This window comes from Corvus brachyrhynchos, unplaced genomic scaffold (assembly GCF_000691975.1).
Source record: "Corvus brachyrhynchos isolate BGI_N302 unplaced genomic scaffold, ASM69197v1 scaffold42, whole genome shotgun sequence".
Taxonomy (NCBI): Eukaryota; Metazoa; Chordata; class Aves; order Passeriformes; family Corvidae; genus Corvus; species Corvus brachyrhynchos.
This window is the reverse complement of record NW_008237242.1, coordinates 1,175,791-1,201,242: the sequence shown is the minus strand read 5'-3', so window position 1 is coordinate 1,201,242 and position 25,452 is coordinate 1,175,791. Positions and strand designations below refer to the sequence as shown.

Here is a 25,452-nt window from a genome sequence, read left to right as displayed (position 1 = left end):
TGATAGATGAACCCCATCAGCCCCCAGCAGACCAGGTTTCTCAAAGCAAGTTCTATGGCTGAAGAAGCCATACCCCTGGCCGTGGCACCAGTCCTGTAACCATTTGTTGATCGAGCAGATTCAAACCCTTTCAGACCCTTTCCCTTTGACTGGGAGGATTAACAGCACTCCAGAGCCCTCATTGCCCCTCCCTTCTCAGTCTGCTGCTGGATCTGTCACTGGCACCAGTGTGAAACAACAGTGGCGGATAATAGTGGGCTGTGCAGGGCTTGGTTGTCTCTTGGAGCCCCAGGGAAGCAGCACCTCTCTAGAGAGTGTGTCAGGTCATCAAATGGGTGCTTTTCTACCTCTCGGAAGAGAGTTGCTTCCTACCACCCATCAGCTGTCCTTAGTTGTGCTGGTTGTTACAAAGGGAGCAGGTTGGGCTGCCTTACTCAGCTCCAGCATTTCTCCTGGTGTCACAGGATCTTACATGGAAGCATCGAATTGTTATGAATACCGTTTTCAAAGTATCCTGACTTCATCAATATATTTGTGAAGTTGAGGGCTTAAAGTGTTTAGGATTGGTGAATCTTCTTCCTTGCTTAATAAAAGTAATGATTAGAAGGTAATAAAATGATTTGTGCTCTGGTCACTTTTGAAAATGTACATATGCTTTTATATATGTATATCTATGTTAGATATAATTATATATACATAAAATTACATTAATTTTTAAAAAACTAAATATATCAAGAATTTTATTTTGCTTCTGTCTGAAAACTCACTCTGGATTTATAAATGAGCCTTCTTTTTCAATGCATCATTTTTGGTCATAGGTATCTTTTCTTTAAAAGTTGCTAAGGGCTATTATGCTATGTATTGTGGTCTTCAATTTTGCAATACATTTTACTTCAGTGAATCTATGGCATGTGTAAAATCCTACATTTGTTTCATTTTCTTAGTTTGTAGGTAGTTTGTGTATAATAGTGTTGTTCCCACATTTTCTTCTTCACCTAGGGAGTGTGAGATTAGCAGAATATATATCCAGGGTACTACATGAATACGAATTTGAAACTAAAATCTCATAATAATGAGTTTAAGAAAAAGAAAGATGCTCAGGTGAATTGTTATATCTCTTTGTTGCTGATCTGTAACTGTCTTTTGATAAGTATGTAATTTTGATTATTTTTTAGTTATTTTTTTTTAATTGGATGATTAATCAAAAATACATAGGCCAAAAAACCTGTACTTTATTGAAGCAGGAGGGATAGAAAAAATTTGCAAGTTAAGATACATCTTTTTATTTTTTCAGCAGGACACCATTTCAGCTGTAGATGGTCCTGAAGATCAAACCATGGAAGAAACAAAGGAAAAAAAGGCTAAACAGAATATGTAAGGGACTTGTTGGGTTTTTTTAATTCCTCTTTTAACTTTGCTTAAAAACAGTAGTAGTTGTGTTAATGATGGTATCCAGTGAAGTCTCAGGCGTTGCTGCTGTTGTTTATAGCAACAAAATCACAGTTTCAAACAGTTTCAGTCATCTCCTGTTTCATGTATAGATATTTCACATATATGAAGTGCAGGGTTGATGAGTCATTATTTTAGTAATGATCTAATAAAATAAGCATGGTTTGTGGGAAGGTGTATTTTATGTCCAGGAGAAAGATAGACAATAACTGGAAAAATGGAAAATCTTATTATGATGACATATAAATAAATGTCCTTATGTATACATAAAGTTTGTGAAAAACTTAAACGGCTGACTTTTTGAGACACTTGAAATCGCTTACTATTTTAAAATTACATGGTTTTGTTTTAACTGAATGTAAGATGCCCCTCAAGAATTTATTATGGCATTGTTTTTTCTCTTCTAGAGATGCAGATTATAGTGATATTAACAGTATTAGTTAAATTGGGTTTTCTCTTCCTTTGTCTACTGGAATCAACCTCTTTTTTGCCTGCTGTTTGAATAGCCAGAACTTTTCCAGTGCTTTTGTTTGAGTCAGTTTCTGATTGCTAGGGGAAACAAAACATGAATGTCAGTATTTGCCAGCTCAAATTGCAGTGTAATGCAGTAATTGAAGTAATGCAGATCAGTACAGCTTTGATCAGGTGGCTTTCAAGTATTTCATCTCATTCTAATTAAAATACTTCTTCAGGAGTTTATGTGTATATTTATACACATACATGTATATAAAATGAAAACAGCATAACAAATTATTGTAGAATTTGCAATACTATTTTTTTCTCTCTTTATAGTATGACTGAGGTTGTTACTAGTACCATTTCTCACTCATTCTCCTCAAAACAAGATGCGGAAGTTCCTAGGTAAGATAAACCTATACTGTTTTATGTAATAAAATAAAATTGTTGGTTTGAAGTAATGTGATATGTAAATTTGACTGCAAAATATTTGCAGGTATAATATATTGAACCTGCAAACTAACTAGCTTTTCCTGAAACTTCTTTGTACTATAATCCTTGTGGATCATACATACTCGTGTGTTGTCTGGAATATCCCATGTATCAAACCTGTTAATTCAGAGCTCTCAGATTTCAAGAGACATGACAGTTTTGTTTTCTCTTTCTGGATAGAATTCATTATATAATATTACTATAGGAGAACATATAGAACACCTGAACGATGATATTTTAAACTTGTAAATACATTTTAATTAAAATTATTATAATGCATATATCCTATGGCAACTGATATATTTACAAAAATAAATACAAAATAGAGAGAATGTTGGAATTGGGAAAAGGAGTCAGGAGTCAGTCTCAGGCTTTCAGTTCTAGAACAGTCCTCTATGAAGCTTTTTTCATTTTAGAGGAAGATAGGAACTACACATACTTTTGGGTTCCATTTTCATGTGTCACTAATCTCTTTTCCTTCATGAGCTTTTCATGCCAACTATTTTCAAAGAAAATTTATTCAAACTTTTGGCATCTCAGTCCATGCTTGCACATTCTAATTGCCTTCCAAAAGATTTCATATGCCCCTTCACAGCTCTTAGATATCTAAGATTATTACCCATTAGCCATTGCTTTATGCTTCTGTTTGTTCACATGCTTGGAGGCCATCCTGTACAATTGTAAAAAGTCTGTACAGGCAACTCCAAGGGTTGCCTGTATCCATAGCAATGTCAGCATTTTTCTTAAACAGAGAAATGTCTCTTGGGTCAATTTCTGTAGGTGTAAGTGAAGTCCTTCAGTTTCTTTATAGCTTAATGTAAATCCTAACCCTCTCTTCCTCATGTAGGGAATTAATGTACTTGATATTCTTTACCTACTAAAAGATCTTGTTATCACTGTGGGAAAATGTAATGTATTGTACATGTTACTCAAATTTTAAATTATTTTCTTTAATCTGAAATCTTGTTGCTTTTTAATCCCAAATATCTGAAGGAACATTACTTTAAGTCAAAGTGAATCTGTCTTCTGCCGTATTTCAACTAAAAATGTCCTTCTTCATTTTCTGTCAGCTGTTTGACTTTATGACTAACCAGGCCTTTTTTCTTTCTGTCAAGTCATTGTTTTCTGCCTGTATCTCTAGTGAAAACAATATTTTAGATACACTTGTGGCTACAAAATCAGATAGAACTTACGTCTTTACTGCTGTTTTTCAATATTTTAAGGAGTGTTTGGAAATATGTCATACGTGCTCTCTGGTCAAGATTGTACACTGTTAATTATTAAGTTGTTCCTACAAATTAATTAAGTTTTTATAAAACACAGCTATCTTTAAAATTTTTATGGACTGATTTAAGACAACCTTAGATAGGTGTTTTGAATTCTGAATGTTTTTCATGGTTCTGTCCTTTTCTTTCTTAAGTAGTGCGGACATTTCTGTAAGTGATTCTCAGCCTTCTCAAACTGTTGTTTCAACTATATCAAGTCTTGCCTCCCATACTTCTGTTTGTGCAAAGAAGCAAGAAGTCAAGGAAAAATCCTCTAGAGAAGAGAAACCAAATGCATCAGAAACTGTTAGGCAGATGCTGCAAGATGAAATGTTTAAATTAGTTCAGGTGAGAGCATCTGATTTTTTAAAGTAGTTTTCATGGTACAAACTGTGTTGTTTAAAAAAATGTAAATAATTACTGTGTTAAAGGCATTCTGCATGTGGTTGTTCTTGAAAGAGATTTCCAGTCCCATCTTAATCACTGTGAAAACTTATTTTAGACTTACCTCTTGCTTCTGATTCAAGAAAATTAGTGGTATAATAATAGAAGTTTGAGTGTGTTTTAGCTATATAAGTCAATGTGCTTTAATAGTTTACATTTGGAAAAATTCTGATGCTGTGATAACTTTTCAACTGTACTAGGATTTATGTTGTGGTAGTACATTGAGCCAATTTCAAGTGACCTTACATTTATTGAAACTTCACAGAAGAAGTGAAGACATTAATCTTGCTTCAGCATAACCTGTCTGTGGCAGGTATTTGTTGTAGCTTATAAAAAACTGCAGTACACATATACAATTATACAAATGAATCATTATTGAATCATCCTATTATTGGGATGTTTTTTGTTTTGTCACCTGATAGCAAACAGCTGTAACATAGCCTAGATATTTTTGCTAAGATCTCTGTTGAAGTTGTTGGCATTGTTAACTTTGTGCATGTGTATATTCAGCTACAGCAGATCAACTTCATGAGTTTAATGCAAATAGTGCAGTCATCCTTTACCAATGTGCCAGATGTGCAGCAAATGTTACCACAGCACCAATCAGTTCATCTGGCAGGGAGCCAGCCTGCACACACTGCTGTAAGTAATGCTTCTCCAAAAACACAAGTGCCCACTCAAGAAGAAAAAGGAAAAACTGGTCAAGAGAGCTCTGTTTTTCAGCCAAGGAAGAGTGTGAAAAACGGAAGCAGCAATGGCCAAATAAAGGTAGGTATATCAAAGTGTGGTTTATGAAGACTATTCAGTATGTCTGATATATTATCTATCCTGTTGAGTTAGGAAATGTGTTCGTAGTGATTGGTACAGAAAGAATTGGGTTTTTTTGGTGCGTATTTAGTGCATGGTAACTATGTAAATGCTGGTTTGTTTGCTTTTCTCATTTAGAATCATCTGGATATGAGTGCCTCTTTGACATTATTTGAAAGCAACAGCAAGGAAACAGGATTAATGTCACCATCCCAAGATTTGCATTCTTCAGTGCTTACTAAACCACTTCATCTCCTAGCTCCTTCCTCAGGCATCCAGAAAAAAATAAAGCTTATCCCTGTTGAAAAAAAAATTAGTTACTCAAATGGATTTCCTTTGCTTAAGCTTGAATCAAGTTATCATGCCAAGCCAGCATTTTTACATCCGATAGAAATGTCATCATCTTTTGCCAGACCACCCCCAGTACCACGACTAGCTTGGAGTTCATCAGATTCCTTATCATATACACCAAGAAAGACTAAGGCAGGAGAAGATTTCCACAAGAATAGATATAACCCTGAGATTCCAAGGCAAATGCATGAGGAAAAGGAGAGATGGGCAGAAAGAGTGCATAAGGGACCTCCCAAATATCTGAATTTAGATCAGTATGAGGGACAGCAAGAAGTTTCACCTCGGCCACAGTTCCCTGCAAATGTCGATGTGTACAAAGCTCCGACCACTCAGAACCTGGCTGGTATTCCACTGTTGCGCTTGCAATTTGGCCCAGTACCTAGAATTCCACCAGCTGTAAGGCAGCCAATCACTACTACTTTAATACCTGTTAAACCTGCAACAAAAGATACTGACTCCAGAAAAACACTACAGGATGCAGGAATATCACTACTTCAGATTAATCTACCTGAGAAAAAGAAGGTACTGGATTTTAATAATATATTTTTCTAAGTTGTAGTGTTTTGTCAGTTTTATGGTTTCTTACTCATCACAAGTAAGTTCACGTTTACAGGCTATGGACTTTGGAAGTGTTCAGCACAGGTATCGGGAGGAATCTAGAACTAAACATATGTGCATATTGACGTGCCAGTGTGAGGCAGCCTGCAAGCCTGAAAGTGTTTTTAATGACATAAGATTGATTCTACATTCCATACTTAATCAACTATGGAATCAATTCATAGTTAATCACTGGTAATGAGTGTAAAGAATTTGCTGTCTAAAATACTGAACAGACAATATTTATATGATAAAAAAATAGGGTTTTTTCCCAGAAATTATAATAGAATTACTTACAGAAGTAGAATGTGATGAAAAATCCTTTCTTGCAGGGCAGAAATGGAATGGTAAAAGGCTTAGTAAGAAAATCTTACGGATGCTGAATACCTGATGTTTTGAAAAATTTTATTTCTTATAGACTTATATGCTTATATATCCCAGTTGAGAAGAATGGAAATGGTTTTCCTTGAAAGGTGCTTCTTCAGTCTCTGTGTGCATTGGATGGTTCCTAACTTCATCCTGAACTATGTACATAAGAAATGCAAATATTAGTGAAACATGTTCTATGGAGAAAATTCATATGTTCTGTGGAGAAAATTCACACCTTTTCATTCACTTTCAGAAAATAGTTTACACATGTACATATTAGCAGAGGTTCTGGTCTGATGCTATTAATATTCCATTTCCATTTTCTTTACAAAATGCTACAGGAGTTTTGTTTGTTTAATTGAAATCCAAACTGGACTTACTTTTTTCATGCAATCTGACTGGGATTCCCCTCCCTGTTTCCTCTGTCTCCTTTCTCTGTCTCTGAACACTCTTAGGCACCAAAACTCATTCCACTTCAAGATATCATTGCATTTGAGCAGCTCCAGAAGCATCATTCTGTGCCCAGTACTTCCTTTGGACAAGACCAAACCAAACCTATGGAGCTACTAAAAACTGGTGTTGAACCATTTGAACTAAGAGATGTACAGAACAATAGAAAAAGGCAAGCCAAATTTTTGAAGTGGAACTTCCTTTTGAAAGACTGACTGGTAGCCTGTACCTTCTAGCTTTGACATCAGAGGGAGTGGATATAACTCTCTCAGCAGAGAATAAAATAGCAAATGTTAGTAAAGACACAGCAGAATTGTATCATTAGGGTGTGAAGAGTTTTTGCTCTTACGAGATTTACAGGTAGAAGATTCCAGGGGAAATGTTTTTCATTCCACTACTTGTGTTTTGAGGTCTTCTTGTCTCCTGACTGTTTGCTATACACTCTTCCTGAAATGATTTGCTCTTTGCACAATGATAGACTGCTGTCTGGGCTGCATATTGTCACTGTCATCTTCAAGAGGGAAAGGATTATATGCTTTTTCAGTATAATTCAATGTGTAGGCTGTTTTTAATATAGACAGTGATTAATTAATAAAATTGCAGGGTTGGGGTTTTTTTGCTAGGTATGTTTTTCATTACTTACAAAATTTCATCTATTAGATGTTAATTGATTCCACAAACAGTTAAAACAGATTTTTAAGCTGCTTACATATCTTTGTTCAGTTCTCATAGAATGCTGATAGAATGTTCTAGAATGGAATACTTGGTTCCTTCCAATTACCGTGCTTTTAACTGTCATTCTGGAGCAGAGGCTCAAGAGGAGTTTTTCACTCTTAAAGTGAAAACTTGCTACACTAGTAACTGCGGATAGAGTTTAGAATACATTTTGATAGTATCTGCAGAAGTGCTTGATGCTACAGTTGCTGTCGTGTAATCTACTTGTCACCTAGTAATTAGAAAACTTTGATGGGTATTGAAGTTCGTTTCTTACAGATTCCTTACAGGCCTTATGAGTAGTAATTATTAATTATACACAAGATATAGATGTGAAATGTTATGTGGTTTGTAATATTTAATATAAATAGCTTATTAGACAATTAATAGATTTTAGTGTGATTGCTAGTATTTTTATGGGTTCCTACAACAATTTTATGTAGATTTCAAGCAGGCAAAAATTGTGTTTTGAACACATCTGTATGCAGCAGCTCTGTTCATCTTTTCCAATCTTTATTTCAGGGTTTATTTCTTAATAGTATTATTTCTTAGAGAACAGCAATCGGTATTTTTGTTGTTTCAGAGCACTTCTTACTCTTTATCTGTAATTAATATATGTTGACAGTAAAAAGAGGCGTAATAAGAAACAACTGAAAGAGAAGGAGGATAAGAAGAAACCAAACGTGTCCTTCCGCCCAGACGACTCCATCATCAGTATTAGTGACACAGCAGTGGTTACTGAATCAGAGACTGGGGTATAGAATAATGTTTTTTTCTTATCCTTTTCCCATTCAAGTATTAATAGAAAAGAAAGAAGCAGGAAACTATAAAGCAAACAGTAATGTACATCTCTTCCAGGCTCTAGCCTAGAAACAGTATACATATTTTTAATTCATATACTTGCATTTTCTGTAAACAGGAGATTTGTTTTTATAAAGGATTCCAAGGTTGCTATTTTTTTCCTGAAACATGAACTTGTCTGTTTTGATAGGATATAAGTCTGTATATACATCTGTAGTAAATATATACAAAAATGTTAAAAATGAAAAAAATATAATTTTTCCTAGTAGTAATGCTAGGACAAGTGACCCAGGCAATACTCTTTCCATGTGAGGCTGGATGGATGACAATATAAGAGTAAGCATTACTTAGTAGGAACAGTACCAGTTTAATGCTAGATCACTACCCAGAGCTGAGTTTCTGGTCCATTACCATACCTTCTCTGAGACTTCACTCCAGCACAGCAGCTGGAGACCCTCACCAGACCTGGAGATATCAGTCAGGGTACAGCAGGGGTAGGATAGACTCAAAGAGGAATAAGGAATTTGTGTTACTGCGCGTCACCCCAAGGTACATAAGAGAATGTTACCTAGTCAGTAAATTCCATTAAGTTGGAGTGGATCAGAGGAATTTTAAAAAGGAGTGAGAGCAGTAAGTGACAATTACTTTTTTTTTTCCCCAAAATCATTACTCATATGAGGTATATTGGATAATTAACAGCATCAAGAAAGTCTTTAATCTGCACTGGGGCTGTTTTCTAAGATGATGCTTTTTTTCCTTATATTAGGATCACGAACCAAAATCGACATCTTACGTTCAAAACGGTTTTCTGATCTCAATGGGCAAGTACAACGCCTTTTAATGTTTTGAGTGCTCAAATAAAAAAAATTAAGAAACATAAGTTTGTTAGAATTCACAGGAAAACTCTATAGTCATTAACATGTTAAAAACTTGGATAATGTGTTCTGTGGGCTTACTGGCTTAGGAGGGCTTTCTCCAGACCTTTCAGGATGTACAACAGGTATTTGGAATTTTCTGGGGATACTCAGTTTTTAGGGGTTCGGTGTGGAGAGAGATGCAGGCAAATTTAAGATCATATATTAATTATCTGAAGATTCAGAATAGTTTTCCCAAAAATTATAGAAGTATTTTAATTTTTCTTAAAAATGAATGACAGTCTTGTATTTATGTTTATAAACAATGGAGTTAATGGAATAATAACAGTATATTGAGTAAATTCAATTAGCTGTGGTTGACAGTGATTTCTTCATGTGATTAATCAAAATAATTCTGTAAACCTTTCAAATCCTAAATTTTTTATTTATTTTAAAAAGATATTATTCCAACAGTATTTGCCTGCATATTCTAATTACACAAAATTAAGGGCTCTTTTAAAAGAAACTCAATGTTTACAATGTTTCTAGCTTGCAATATGAAGACCATGGCTGTGATTTGCTTCTTTATAGTGTGTTAATTCATGACAATATTCAGTTCTATCACAGGACAAAATGCAGTTCATTCTCTGAAATTTGGCCTTAAATGCAAACTCTGTAGAAACAACAATAAAGAAATGAAGACATATGTGTTATAAATATTCCTCCCCTCCTTTTAGGATGTGAAGCAGACTGTTACTGCATACTAAAATATTTAATTTAAAAATCACATATCTAAACTGAATCTTGATTTTAATTCAGTGTAGCATTGTAAGTGTCAGTACAGCTGTATAAAGTAGGTAGCGCAAACTTTTCTTAGAATCATTTCTGAGGTATACTTAGAGAAAAGTTAAAATTATCTGTTGAAAATACAAAGAAGGAATTGTTGGGGCCCATAGTTGTGAGTTAATATCATTGCTTTCAAAGATGTCTAATTTTTATATCATTTGTAGACACCGATTTTGTATTATCACATTTTAGATGCAATGGAGAAAGCAAGTACTATACAAATACTAATCCAGGTAAGTGCTGCACAGGTAATCTGCAGAAACCAACTATTTCTGGTGCTGCTTCTTGATTAGTTGTGATATTTGGTCAGGTTTCAAAATGCAGCAAGTTTATAAAGGGGAAAACAGTTTTTTGTGCTCTAATTTCTTACTTTAAAAAGAACGAAACCAGAAAACATTGGAATATAAATTACAAAGCAGTAGTTAAAATAATTATAAATAAAAACATTACTGATGAAATTATGTAAGAGTCTCCTCATGCTTTCTGTAAGTCAGTTCTGCTGTGACTTTTTCTGAAAGCTTCTTTTAACTTAACTTGAATTTATCTAAATGCATTTTAGACAATGTTTTACACGTGACTGAAATTGTTTCCTTGCCCTCCTCCTCCACAACTTTTCTTTTATTATGAACTGGCAAATCAGAAATGTACGCTTAGATAATGCTATTGGTATTATCCTTAAACTCATGCATTCTGATCATCTTCGTTTTTTTTTTCCAATCAAGTGCTCGAATCATATCAGGATCATGGGATCAGTAGATCAGGAAATGAGGTTTCCAAAGTTCAAAAAAACGAGCTGGTCACATCTGTTCCTGCATCAGGTGTGGCTTCAGTCTTTCTCCACTTCATTTATTGTTTGGGAAGTCTATAAAAGTGTGACTGTTCTAACATGGGTTTTGTATCTGAGATGGCTTAATGCAGGGGGTAGATAACATGCTAATTTATCTGACTTCTTGAAACCCAATCCTTGTTTTGTGGATTTTAGCGCCACTTAATCTTTGGAATTTAGTGTAATATAGACCAAATGAATTGACCACTGGGATGTTAAAAGAGATCACATGAAATTGAGCTGCAGTAGCATTGTTCCATAGATACTTCACATAGATTTCAGTACCCAAGTATTTTCCCTATGGTACCAAGAGAGCATGCTAATTTTTCCATTATTGTAAAATTCAACAGTGTTTTTCCATTTGAAGATAATTTTACTACATTATGACTCATTTGCAGATAGTTTTATTAGAGGTTTCTATCTGAGTAATCTAATTTCTTTGGATTAAGTAAAGATGCAGATTTTTTTTTTTTTTTGCCTAAGTAGGAGAGACTGGGATATTAATAGCAATCTGGATGGCAGCTTAGTCAAAGCTTTTCTTATCTTCTAGAGAATGCAGAGCTGTTTCCTTATGGTCTGACTTTTTTTGGCTTTTACTGTAAATATAATACTGACTATTATTATTTTCTTGTAGAGTCATCTAGTTCCTCTGTGATACTACTGTCAGACATGTATTTAAACCTGAGTTTCCCCACTGAAATGAAGGACAAACCTTTACCATCCTTTCTGTCAGATGCACCTGATTTGGTTAGTGATCTAATGTACATATGGCTGAAATGCATTTTAAGTATACTGTTTGTCTTGATGAATTTGGGTTCTTTGTCTCTGCATGAGTCAGTTGTGTAATATGGTAGGGAGGGTTGTATTTATTTTGTTCTCTAAACAAAAAGCCTTTCAGCTACAAATGTAGGGAGGTAAACACAGGAAATTGTGAACAATGTACTATAAACAGCTTATTAAAAACACATACCATATAATTCTTCATTATCTTGTTGTTTAGCATAAACAGGAATATATAAGTGTGATCGACATTGAAGACAGTGACATCCTTAACAATTTGCCAATGATACCTGAGTCTACAGAAGAGATAGCTGCTGCACAGCAAAATGAGAAGCTTGAAATTCCATCTACTGCAAAACTTAATCACACAGCAGCTTCTGTTACTAATGCAATTCCACCTGAGGCGCTTCAGAAGCAAGGTAAACCATTTCAGTTTTAGATCCAAGAAAAAGTAATACTTTTGTGTTGTCATAACGCCCACAGAAAATCTGCAGCCTTTTCCCAATTAACCTCGTTGTTTTTTAGTCTTAAACATCAACATTGATACACTTGATTTCTTTTTAATGATTCTTGCTTCGTAAAACATGTTATTATCTATGGCACATCTGTACCTAATTACTTGGAATATTTAGGTGCTTGTGGCTTATTCAGTGATATTGGTGCATTCTTTTTTATTTATTTTAAGGTGATCATCAGAAAAAGGTATCAAACCAATTGCAAAAGAAAGATAAGAAGTCAGATTCTGCTACAGATAGTGTAACCTGGAACATAGCACATGAAGAAGGAAGAATTCTTCCTTCTTCAGGGCTTCCATCTAAAGTAATTGAAAAAGAATACTTTTCCACAAAGCAGTGGGAAATGGATATGCAACTACAGACACTACAGAACATAATAGAAAATATGGAGCAGGATTTCAGAAATAGCAAAATGGTGAGTTCTGAGTGCTAACTGTTGTTTTTTAGACAGTTTATTTTTTCAGCTAAGGACAAAACCTACATTTTGGAACAATGTTCTCAATCTGCTTGGTATCTGTTAAGAGATATTGAGAATAATATTATATATATATATATATATAAAATATATTTATTGTATATTTTTACACTCAGATGGATTATTTAATCATGTATATTCTTCATCAAGGTTGTTATTAAAGTCAGATTTTTTTAAAGCCTGTAGGAAAAAAATATTTTCACATATCCTGTATTTGTTTCAGCATTTCATAGCACCTGGGTTTTAAAAATTCTGAATATCTAGCCAAATCCTGAAGAAAAACCTTTTTTTTTTTTGCCTGTTTTTTTCAGTTCATACTAGTTGATCATTCCTTTTTTAATAACTTCTTATGTATTAGGTATCAGTTATGAAAGTTGTTCTTTCTGAGACTAATGCTCAGTAAAATGCCTCACTCTGGGTTAGTCAGTTTTAGTTTTCACTTTCTAAACTTCAGAAAACTTCAGACTTACGAAGACTATGAAAATGTTCTAATTTCTGTGGGTTTTAGATAAAATATATATTGGAAAACTCCAGCTACTTCAAAAATCATGTGATTGGTAGGAGTAAAACTGTTCAAACAGATAATAGATCTTACATATATTTTTCTCAAAGTAAGCATCCAGAAGATTGAAATTCTTATATGAAATGAATCTACATGAACTACTTTGATTCCTGAACTTGTTTGTTTTCAGCCAGGAAACTGCATTAAAATCTTTGTAAGATTCTGACAAAAAAAGTGTATTTAAAGTAGACTTTGCATAAATATCTGTAGTGTAAGTCTCAGCAATACGTTGAAGAAAGTGTCATTACGTGATTTTTGGGTTTCACTTACAGTTGGTGAAGCTGATAGAAGATTTTGAAATGGCTGCGGATTCAGACCTTGGTGCTCGTCCTGCAGTCTCTGAAGCTGCTGGAGTCATTGGTGCTGGTATGTGTCCAACTAACAGGATAATAAATTTACCATTGAATATTCATCTTAAATGACTTTTAGTTACCACTGGCATTTAGTGCAATCCCTAAAGGGGTTACTGAAATACAAACCAAGAATATCAGAGAAAGAAATAAAATGAAAGGTAGCAAATCTGTGTATTGAGTTGTAATCTACTGGTTTTATTAAAATCTTACACCAGCTTAACTGGTCACTAGAGCAGATATATTGAATGATCATTTGTTCATTTAAGAAGTAGCTATGTAGTACCTACTTCTAGCTACTGTACTATGCCAAGAACATAGTCTAATCTACTTACGGAGTTAATACAAAGCCAAGTGGTGGAACCAAATCATGGCTATGTCTGTGTTTGTACGTAAGACGATATTTGGGATGTCCTTTAGGCTCACACGGAACAGCTCCTGGTCCAGTCATTTTCTTTGTGCCTGCAGGACTGGGTCACATAGCACAGCCCTTTCATAGGGAGGCACAGCTGATCCAGGTTCAGGCTGTTGTAGGTGACAGATAAACTAAAGATGTCACTAACCAGCTATCACTCATATATGAGTGATAGTTTCTGCATTGTGGGGATTCTCCATTGGTCTACACTAAGTACTCTATCTTTTTGTTTTTTTCACGGAATCAGAACATCATTTGACAGGCATGATATTTGAAGAGGTCACAGATGATCAAAAGGAGAGCTTAAACTTGGAATACCCTGTACCCAGTTCTACTACAGTGGATGTACACTCTCCTGCCTCTGCAGCCTTGGCTTCTAACTGTCCCAGCGGCCTGAAGTCACCTTCTGGTATAATCTTTATTGTATATTTTTCCCCTTTGCATCTTTTAAAAATAAGTAAACCTTTTGTTCATGGTGTAATACTTTCTCATGGCTGTTACACAGAATGTTATGTAATGAGATCATTGAAGTCAGTCATGAGTTTTTCTAGATTGCATTGTTCAGAATGGCTTCATTGATGTGCACTGATAATGAGTTTGTTGCAAGACAACAGTATCACCAAGCTTTGAAAACAGTTCAGCAGTGAATCATACTTGCACTTAAATTCACTGTCATTGAAAGAAAATAACATTGGGTCTGTTTCTGAAACCCATCACTGCGCTAATTTGTACTTACTTACCTAATTGAATATAAGTGGGTATGATGTCACAGAACACTCAAAGCTTCTTCCAAAAGCTGTCTTGATCATTTCTGTCATCTACCTGTGTCTAGAGGGGTGACATCTCTGTTAAATACAGCCTGCATAAGCAAAATTAATTGGTTTATTTCACCGTACAGTAACTACTGTCTGTGTCCTAAAAGATTATTTTATGAGGTCTAATCATTTTGAAAACTGAGGGTAAATTGATTTTTGCAATTACGAAGACTGCAGTAGCATTAAAAGGAGGAGGAAAAATCATTCAGCAAGCAACCTGTTGCCCAAGGTTAAAAATGCAGTTGTATTGTTTTCTCTGCATGTTGCCTGCATTGCTTGCAGTCAGGCTCCCAAAAATTATACATTCTTTGTGCATTTGAACTTGCATTTGACAGCCACATTTACAGCAGTCTGTCTTAAAATGTGTTAAAACATGTTCCTGTGTCTGTATACAGCACTAGTGAATCTCAAATAGTACACACACCCAGTTAAATTTTGAAAACAGTAATAGAGTTTACTAAGTATAAACTTGTTACTTGCAAGATAAGAAAACTATAGGCGATACTAAGATACAACTATAATCTTTTGAGATGGAGAGTTTAGTTTAGGAGAGGAAGCAGTGCTCTTCCTTCCAAGACAACCATATTGCTCTTCAGTTGCATCTTCTGAATTCCAAGCTTCTTCTGAGTGCCTGGATTCCTCAAGTAAGTGTCAATCATTAATTTTCCATGAAATACTGTATAATTAATTGGAACAGATAATTTGTAGTTAGTTTGTCATGGCAAAAAACTGTCAACAGCGATGATATCGTCCTAGCAAAACTTCCCACAAAAGCCAGAGAACTGTTAATTAGTGCTCTCTGGAGCCTCTGTGCTAACCTGGCAGTCAATGACATGTTGTCTCACAGGCTGTTAAGCTTATGTACAATATTAATTTATTTTTAATGTCAGCATATTGAGGTTGGTGTGTTTCTGTATTTTATCTCACAGGCTGTTTAACATATGTATGATTAATTTTTGTACCAGTGCAAAGATATTATTAAAAAAGATTGTTCCTGTTTCAGGCTCTCGTGTATGCAGAGAACTATGTGCTGGGTATGTATTTTGCAACTGGTTTTGTTGAAAGTTGACCAAAAAGGTGACTGGCAGGGTGGAATCATCACTTCATAAAAATCAAGGCATTTATTTTCAAACTGAATAAAAGCCCTTTTTTTAGGTAATTTACTCTGACTTTGGTAGTGCCTGTTAGATTTACTTTATGCAAAAGCTGCAGAAGCATTCAAAGTTCTTTTCTAGTTACAAGTATTGGAGCTGCTAATGTAAATGGTGCTCTTGTCTGTGTGCATTTGTTGTTTCTCCTATTTGCAAACCACTTTTTCAGCAAAGTACATGCAATTGCTGCTAGTAGTTGCCTACCAAAGCCAGCTATCACCAGAAGGTTTTTAAGGTGTTACTGTATGAAAACAGTAAAGCAACAGACTGAAGATTTCGGAACTGGAAAGAGCATATGCATTAAATAAAGTGTTCTGACATGTATTTTTTAGCTGCTGTTACTCTTCTGGATATAGTAGAAAAGAGTAGCTGGTTTCCTTTCTTCCTAGTCATTCTGCTCCATTATCCATCTTTATTGTTTTGCTTAAATCATAGCAGTAAACTGAATGGTTTATCTTATTTTTCTAGTATTTTAAATGGAACTGCTTGTTGTGACTGAAGTAGATTAGGGAGTGGTTAAATAAACTAAAGAATGAGGGTATGATGCAATAAACTTTAGCAGACAGTGATTTTTACCCAAAGAAGTAACTTGAAGCAACTACAGCTTGTAGTCCTAAACTATGAGATCAGTTTTTTACTGGGAGCAACTGATTAAAAGAGAGGAAAGAAATGGGGAGAATTTAGGTGGAACTGTACTCTCACTGACACTGATTCTTGCTCAGAAGGTCATTGAGATTTGGGTACCATTGAAACTGGTAGCACCCCATAACTTTATCTCCTCATGGGCAGCAATACATGTGCCACAGCCATGTTCACACACCCCAGTGGAGCTCAAGCATTTCAGCTCTGGATGGTCCCTCTGATGTTAGTCAGGTCATGCTCCTTCTGTCCTCATCAAAATTGACTCAAGTGTACTAACGCAGTGGAAATGTGGGGAAAGAAAATTCAGTCCAAAGGCTTTATGTAAAACAACCTGGGTATTCTCGTTTTAAGTGTAAAAGAAAGGGGTTTAGTTTGTTATTCTTACGGTAATGTTCTACAGTAATTTAGTAACAGCTTTTTTTCCCTACCTAACATCAAGCTCTTCAGAAGATCCCATGCAAATTACTGGTCTGAGTGATGTTACTGGCATGAATGATCGTGTGGTAGAAAGTGACATCTCTGTGTTGGAGCTGGGCTTTGCAAAAACACAGGCTAAGAAAATCTCCAGGTAATACCATGGCTGGTTTTTGTTGTGTGTTGGTTAAGTCATTGTAACCCTGGTTATTCTCACAGCTCACAACCTGTAAACAATGGAAGCAAGTATGTGGTTTGATGTAAATGGGACTAGTATTAGAACTTTTAATATCTACAAATTCGCTGGCCATTATTGTCATATATACTAATTGTTTTCTATTATTTTGATTTTGAAATTCTTTCCTTCCTCTTTGCTTGTTCCTTCTTCTACTAGGTATAGGCTGGAGCACAACTCTTTTTATACAGTAGATTCAGTTCAGACCTTCAGGTCTTCTAAAGCAGTTCTGAAAGACAGAACAGAAATTTCCTGCCCGTGGCACAGCAGCTTTAGAAACTTCCAGCCCCAGATTTCAGCTTGTCATGCTCCCCTCCTTGCTGGAGACTTCCACACCTTCCTGACTGTCAGTTGTAAAATCAGCTCTGTTCTTTCCTGAGAGAGGTCAAAGTGACAGCTGTTTCCTACTCCTGTTTGTGACATCATTTGCTGACAAAGGGAAAAAATACAGCTGTTCAGGTCACCAGTCTGTTGCATGGGTACCACAGTTCCCGCCAGTTTAAGATCTAGTTCTATTATCTGAATGTAGCTGACAACAAGAAGTAAAATTTTGCAAAAGAAGATTTCCCCTCTTGTTCATTACTTATGCTTCCAGCTGTGTCAGAATTTTGAAGGGTTTGTCAGTGTTTCTATTTTATCATGTAGTTGCTGTTGTTTGCGATTTACAGGATGTGCTAGATTATTTCCTGTTTACATCTGCCCTTAGGGTTCTTGATTCTGCTTCTGGGCATTCTCAAAGAACAGAAGAGGAGCGAAAGGAGATACAAACATGGATGAAAAGAAAGCAAAAGGAAAGAATGAGAGAATATATGAAGAAACGGGATGAACAAAGACAGAAAGAACATCATCCATTCAACCTGAAGAAGAATGTGGTAAAAATAATGGGTGTCTTGAAGAATAGTTGTTACTTATTGTGTGTTGATTATTCAGGTTAGGTAATATAAAGACTGAAAGCTGGGTGTTTTTTGCCTATTGTAATGTTGGGGTTTTACATGTATAATTTGATTTTGTGGGAACTGGCCATAGTTGTGTCAGATAAGCAAATACACCAGTGTTCTTCACAGGCTGCAGTGGTGACCATTGGCTGCAGGTGGCCATTACAAGGTAATGGATACAGCTGCAACATTCACTGATGAAAGATACGTTTTTCAGGCAGTGATAGCTACAGCAGTTATTAAGATGTGTTTACACCTTGTTTCATCTTCCCATGTGCCTCCCAAAAAACCCCAGTGAATTTAAAAAGCAGAGTTCACATGCCAGCATCCTTTGCAAATATGGTAGGATACTGAGGGCAGCCAGCCATCACTGTCATTCACCCACACAAAAGTGTATGCAAAAATCATAAAGGGTCAGCAGAGATGCGAGAATATGTCATATATGTCAAGTATCTTAGGAAAACTTTAGTTGAAGTCTGGTTTCAGTGAACAAACAGTCCCCTCCCAGAATTTTTTACGTTTTAAATTTAATTAGTAAAAACACCTTTATGGCCTGATCTATCTTTTCTGTGCTGGAAATAACAGAAAATAAACCACACAAAAGCAGTTCAGAAGAAATTTTCCAGTCAGTATTAACTCTCAAAATTTGCATTTGCCATCTGGATGCCTTCAGGACCTGAAAGGACCCTGCTGAGTCACAGGAAGCTCTGGGGTTACAGGAGATGAGACCTAACACCACCAAATATATCCCTCTACCTTCTACTTGTTGAATTCAGGATATGCTGTAAATACTTCCAGGCTGAAGCTCTGTTGGTTTTATCTCCCAAGCAGCAAATACGTAATATACTCAAGTTCCCTGTTACTAAATAATTCAGTTGTATTCACTTTCAAAAAGAGTAATAGATCTCTGTGAAATAAAGTATTTCCCCTGGTTTTAAACAACCTTTCAGAACTGAGCTGGGCTGCTCTTCTGCACATGCATGGAGAGAAGTGATTCAAGAAAAATGGGTCCTGCTTTCTCTCCTTTTCCTGTATTGTCAACCCATAAGTATACACTTGATGCTTTTGCTATGGGCTTTTCACCTGAAATCATTAGTGGAGGGATTCTCAGCTTTCAGAGGATGGTTTGGGTTTGGTTTTGGCTTTTTTCTTTTTAAGAAGGAAGAACTAAAGAATTCAAATTGTATTCTAGCAAACACAGGTCAAAGTGCAACCTTGCCCTGGTTTTTTTGTTAGGAACATCAGTGATGGTGAGGCCATTTGAAACTTTGAGCTGGACTATGAGGACGTATCCTTAGGAATGTTAGTATTTTAAGCATATGCAGTATGAAAGATGTGACTGCAAGATTTCAGTATATTTTTTGAGACTGGAATGTTACAGAGACAATCTTACCTGAATTTCCTGGTAGGACCATATGTTTTCATATTGTTTTTCTTTGTGAAGAATGTCTTAAACAGTAACTTTCAAGTCAATTAAGTACATTTTGAGAGTGAGGGACTGGAATGAGACCACAGTACATAGTTAATGATTTTTATACTTTCTTACACAGCATCATAATCCTACTTCAAAGGATATTAGAATCTTCCAGAAGAAGAAAGAAGAAAAAGACAAGTAAGTTGCTATAAATACAACTCAGGATATCTTTAGTTATATATTAGTTTTCCAGTCCTCAAAAAGAGGTAGAGATAGTTTTAACTATATTGCCTATGAAGCTTCAGATATTGATGAAATTTCAACCAAAAGCATAAAAAATTCATGTTTGCATTACCATTTAGGAAAACTCTGAACATGTTTCATCCTTTGACTGTATTTATCGCTTTCCAAATATCATTGTTTCTTTTTTTCCCCAACATTTACTCATGCATTCTGTCAAACTCACTCACTCAACTAAGAAATGGTTTAACTTTTTGCTAATGATCTTAAAAGGCTTAGTATATTTCTGTGAAATTCTGTAAAAAAGTGTTCTTCATGTAGTCTTACAGGACTCACAAATCAGCTGTGGTGAAATGAGTGAGAGCGTGAGGTAATGTGTAATATTATTTCTCCACAGAGCCCTGTTGTCTGAGCATCACAGTATAAGAATATCACAGGCACTTTCCCTGATGAATGAAATGTTAGCTGACACAGTGGCATCACCAGCAAGTGATCATAGAACGTTGTCCAGCACAAGATCACCTCAAGTGTACAGAAGGAGGGATGTGGCATCCAGTACAGGGTAACACTCTAAGCATCAAACCTGCTCTGGTGTGCTGGTATCTTCACCACACTTCAAATTTTGCAGCAAGTTGAGACAGGATTAGCTTGAGAGACAGGTCATATGCTGGCAGAATCAAAGATACAATTTGTCTGGATCAGCGGACTCTCAAGTCCCTGTTCCAGTCTTGTTACAACCAGTACAGCAAATCTTGGAGGGAGCCTTAAAAATGCCTTTTGGAGCATGGAATAAGCCAACTCAGGAGTCAAGCTGTAATCAGTGTCATAACCAATTCCACTCAACATCAATTCCTTTACAGAAAGGGTGGTTAGACATTGGAACAGGCTGCCCAGGGAGGTGGTGGAGCCACCATCCCTGGAGGTGTGGCTGGACATGGCACTTGGTGCCAGGGTCTAGTTGACAGGGTTGTGATCCCGTCAAAGGCTGAACTTGATGATCTTGGAGGTCCTTTGCAAACTTAATGTTCTGTGAGTTCCACTGAACTATAGCCAGCAATATAGACCTGAAGAGCATCTAACAACAAGCAAGAAGCAAATAAAAATTCTGCTGTGCAAACTCTGGATTTGTTCTCTTGCTTGCTAATTTTTTCATCCTTTAGATTTTTACTTGATCTTTCTTTTGCACTTCACGTACTGCCTTTTGAGGAGGTGAGGGTATCTGAGTATTATAAATTGATACATCTGTTCAGTTTAATGGCATTAATGCCACATATGTGTATGTGTGCTCCAGGTGTATATTGCATTGTAGTTCTTCTTATATATATAATTTTATACTTTTCAGAATAATAGGAGGAACTTTTTACTTCAGGTAATCCTGTGATTTCCAAACTTAAATATTTCTGCTTCTTTTTTTTTGGTACAGTACCTTTTTTAGGTACAGTTCCAGAATACAGCATTAAAGTGAATGTAGTCAGTGCTGTACAGAGCCTGCTGGTGGTGTCCAAGGGAAGTTTAAGTGCCCAGCCAGAATCAGACATGCTAAGGAACATCATGCAGGAATCCACCTTAGGAGTGGCAGGAATCAATAAGAAGTTTTGTTGGACCTAAAGTGGCTCTCTATAAAGCCAGTTTTAAGTGTCTTCACTGTGATTGCAGCAGTTCTGATTCTGCTGAGGCTTACTGGCCCCACAGGCAGTGTGTGATGCTGATCCTCAGCCAGGTGGGCTGAATGTGGTTTCTCTGGCTTTTATGTCTCTTCTGAATATGCCCTGTCAGATCTAAGTTGTGTGGAGGAATGGTACAGTGATAAGTATTTAAGCTTTGTCGTTGTGTTGGTTTTTTCCTTTGTCTTGTTGTAGAGGGCATCTGAATAGTCCTGTTCTGGCAGAAAGGAGCAGAATTGCTGCCAAACCTGGCTTTGGTCAAAAAGTACAACGTTTCACCCCAGCTCTTGGTTTGACAGAGTCCAAGGGTAAGAACAGAACTTTTTTGATGAAGACACATACTGAAGAGGTCCTTCAAGTGACTGCTGGATTTTTGGGAGAGAGGAGCTTTGATATCTGTGTAGAAAATCAGATTTATAAACCTGCATGTTTCCTGTCCTGAGGCTTTTGCAACTGTGTTGCCATTGACCTGCTAAAGATGGGAGTTACCTTTCCTTATCACTTCTTTAAATCCAAAGTAGCTTAAATTGCCATAGCAAGAGTACTGTGTAACCCAGGCAGGAGACTTGTAGATGAAAATTTCTGAGCATCTTTGAGTATATTTGATCTGCATTTAAAAAACGAAATGCTTACTTTGTCTTTCCAGGAAATGCCTGTAAGCTGCTTCAGAAAAGTACCTCCAGAAGAAGACTGAGAAATGCTGCAAACTGTCCTGTTAATTCCAGACACTGTAAGTCACACAGAACAATGACAGAATGCTGCATAATACAGGGGGGAAATAAGATGCAGATACAGCATTTGTTTAGAAGAATAAAACTCATAATTATTTCCCCACTTAAAAATCCTTTTAATTAGAAACTTGTGAAATATTTTAATCACCTGTTTAATCACCTCTGAACAGTTTTAGCGAGATGAGAGTTTCAAGATTACTGAAATAAATGTGCCAGATTTTAGTGAATTCCTGAAATGCATGTTATGAAATCACTAGATGAAGGCTTTGAGTCTTATCTTTCAGTTCAGACTGACAGAGAGAAAGTTAATTAGCAGACCAGGACACAAGAATTATGTCTCTACCTTACCTTTCTGTGCTGCTTACTCTCCAAGCTCTTTAAAGTAGGAGTTGTCTTTATTATCCCTCTGTACAGTATCCATTTAAGATATCATTTTGTCATAATGTTAGCATGGAAAAATTTATGACTAAGCTTAGCAAAAAGAAAAAACTCCTTGGATTTTAGTGGTACTTTTTCCCATGCCTATCTTTGTAGGTCTGGATCCACAAAAGATTGCTCCTAATCATATTCTTTAACAGAAGCAGTACTTGTTAATAGCAGCAGAATTTCTGATCAGACAAAGAATGAAGAGAGAATCGGTCTGAGACTTACAAAATACTGTGGCATGATTCCATTCTGCCTTACACCAGAATTATACTATTGGCATGATTTGGACAGTCAAAGGTCAATGTATTTGAGTTGACAGTGCAGGAAATTGAGAGAAGCACTAAGAAGCAGAAGGGCACTTTTCCTGAATTCCTGAATTCACCTCTGCTCATGTGGAAAAGTAATTTTTCTCCTTTCCATATATTCACTTTTTAAACTCTATATTCAGGTTGATCGTTCTCTGATTTTCTGGCACCTTCTTCTATCTGTTTTTCCAGTATATCACATCACTGATAAGGGTTTCATTGAAGTTCCATGTCTTCTAAAGAGGCACAAATCCAGAGTTTATTTAGTTTAGTCCTCTGCCAAATAATGAACAATGTGGTTTTTTTGGGGGGACTGCACCACAGAACCTGGATGCTGTAGGCACCATGCACAGTCCTGTTCCACTTCGTGTTCTGCCCTGGGAAGGCAGCTCAGAGCATGAGGCTGGAAGGGACCAGCAGCCTTTTCTCCCCATAACCCCCCGTCAATTCTAGATAACAGGGCTGGCTGTTTTCACGTGGATTTACACACAGCTTCAGTTCTTAGAACCTGGAGCTTCTATTCTTGAAGGAGTTTCAAGAGATTGAGATGAAAAGGGCAAGAAGTGTTGCAGTGCTGTGGTTGGCCTGTTTTCTCCTCAGCTGCTGAGTGTAGAGTCAGCAGGAGCTCAACACAAAAGCCTCTTCAAGTTGCCACTGCAGTTCAGACAGAAGGTGTTGATCTTGACACTGATCGAGACGTAGTGAGTCCTTGGACTGTGCCTGAGGATATCCAAAGAATACTTCAAGATACTCATGACTCCATGTTTCAGGTAAAGTACCTACTTATTCTATAAACTATTTGATACATGCCATTTAACACTTTGTTTTCTTCTGCTTTATTTAAAATGTGGTTCTCTATTCAAAACATGTGGGTGAGATAAATAATGCATCACACAAATGGTGGGGCTTCAGCAGAACTACAGTTTTCCTTTACAAGTGAAGGCATTCTTGTGAGCCTTGAACTTCAATGTACTTTTTAAAAACTGTGTAGGCACATTGCCTGTCCAGGAAACGGGCGTCAGTGGGAGGGCATAAACAGGAAAATAGATTGCATTTGTTACAGAATAATCAGACACATAACTTGATTTGGACACGTTTTAAAAGAGTGGCATCATTTCTGCTGTCCATGGATGATGCACAATGATCACTTCATCTTCTCTTCCCCCACCAGGCCTCTGCAGTGCATGGCATGAGTTTCTCTCCTCTTGGCAGTATCAACATGGACAGTGTTTCTGAAAGCACAGGGAGCATCCTCAGCAAGCTGGACTGGAATGCAGTTGAGGCTATGATAGCAGATGTGGAAGACAAGTGAAAAGTTCTCAGCCACTGTGCTCTTCCAAACAGTTGCTAGTGTTTGGTTTTGTTTTTTAAAAACAGTAATTGTTCTGCTTAAAATGGATTGAGGCCTGCACTGTTTCCTTCTTAAGCAGCATGGAAACTCTGACTGTTTCCAGTCTTGCCTAGATGAAGCTGAATTCCTTAACATGTAGTTTGCTTTCCCTATGTCTTCAGGTGAAGAAGAACTAAATATAGTTGGTAAAGGCAGACCCACAATCTTAAACAGATCTGGGTCAGCTGCTTTACACAGAAACATATGTAAACACAAAAAATGTTACTTTCATTTTAAGAGCAACTGTTTTACTTTTGTATTTAATATTTAACATTATTATGAAGTTATTTTTGTAACATAAGAGTTGTGATCAACTGGTTTAATAAAAGTGATTTTATTAGTTTCTGCTGTAAATGATTTACACGTCGGTCACACTATTAATTATTGCCGTGTACCACTAGGAATGTATATGTACATGTGCACTACCCTCATATTTTAAACCCAGCCTACTTGTGCAGTAGCTCTGAGAAATCGTAGAAGAGTTTGAATGATTGATAGAAAGAGGTACAAATAGTCAGAAATGAAAATGAAAAGTAGACTTCTAATAGGAAAGTCAGGCAGCAGTGTGAGACACAAAGGGCAAGTACTTACTGGGGTAAAAACAGTATCATTGTTCATCTGTCTACAGAATGCTACTGTTTAGAGCTCCTCCAGCAACCCCCAGGGGTTTGTAGACAAATTTTCCATGTGCTCAGTGACCACCAAGTTGTGGTAGTTTGAACAGATGCAGCTGTGTTGACTTGTTCCCAACAGCTGTAGTTTTTATTTTGTAGTGAAGAAATCTGAATTTTTCATGGAAGTCAAAGGTGTGTTAATTTCCAGTGGTTAATTATTGCCACCCCAAACTGTAATAATTAAAAACCCTAAAAATTGCATGTTTCCAAGTGGAGCTGCATCTTGGCAAACATCAAAAAATAAGGTTCAAAGGCTGTTACAGGATTAGACGCATGCCAGGGTAGAACTGACAGTGCCTGTAGGCTCAGAGGCCCAGACAGGCCAAGTGTCATAGGTTAGCAAGCATAGTCCCAGAAGTGATGTTCTTGCAAAGGGGTGCTTACAGTTTCCTCTGTGACCTGACAGAACCTATCAGCTGGCCAGTTTGAATATGGACAATTCCTTGAGCCACTTAAAGTTGTGATCACCTCTGTGATACACACTTAAGAATAGACAAACCCCCCCCACAGCTCTCCCTTGTTTCTGGCGCTGGGACAGGTGGCTGCAGGCCCCGTGTGGGGGCCAGTGGGCCCGGCCAGGCCCTGCTTGGGCCAGGCT

The 25,452-nt window shown here is 36.6% G+C and overlaps 1 protein-coding gene across 1 annotated transcript in view; it reads left to right on the top strand.

The window, feature by feature from the left end:
* Window positions 1-24,537, top strand: part of CUNH5orf42 (chromosome unknown C5orf42 homolog) — a 59,704-nt gene extending 35,167 nt beyond the window's left edge. Inside the window, 26 exon segments of the mRNA XM_017730234.1 lie at window positions 1,295-1,374; window positions 2,242-2,310; window positions 3,821-4,010; window positions 4,617-4,874; window positions 5,052-5,786; window positions 6,686-6,852; window positions 8,020-8,149; window positions 8,962-9,016; window positions 10,088-10,143; window positions 10,286-10,325; window positions 10,609-10,713; window positions 11,356-11,468; window positions 11,722-11,920; window positions 12,187-12,431; window positions 13,326-13,419; window positions 14,066-14,227; window positions 15,164-15,277; window positions 15,637-15,667; window positions 16,866-16,994; window positions 17,782-17,947; window positions 19,561-19,622; window positions 20,062-20,226; window positions 21,524-21,636; window positions 21,975-22,058; window positions 23,391-23,560; window positions 23,962-24,537. Of these exon segments, the coding sequence (XP_017585723.1) occupies window positions 1,295-1,374; window positions 2,242-2,310; window positions 3,821-4,010; window positions 4,617-4,874; window positions 5,052-5,786; window positions 6,686-6,852; window positions 8,020-8,149; window positions 8,962-9,016; window positions 10,088-10,143; window positions 10,286-10,325; window positions 10,609-10,713; window positions 11,356-11,468; window positions 11,722-11,920; window positions 12,187-12,431; window positions 13,326-13,419; window positions 14,066-14,227; window positions 15,164-15,277; window positions 15,637-15,667; window positions 16,866-16,994; window positions 17,782-17,947; window positions 19,561-19,622; window positions 20,062-20,226; window positions 21,524-21,636; window positions 21,975-22,058; window positions 23,391-23,560; window positions 23,962-24,102 (3,873 nt within the window). The 3' untranslated portion in view covers window positions 24,103-24,537.
* The last annotated feature ends 915 nt before the right edge of the window (window positions 24,538-25,452 follow it).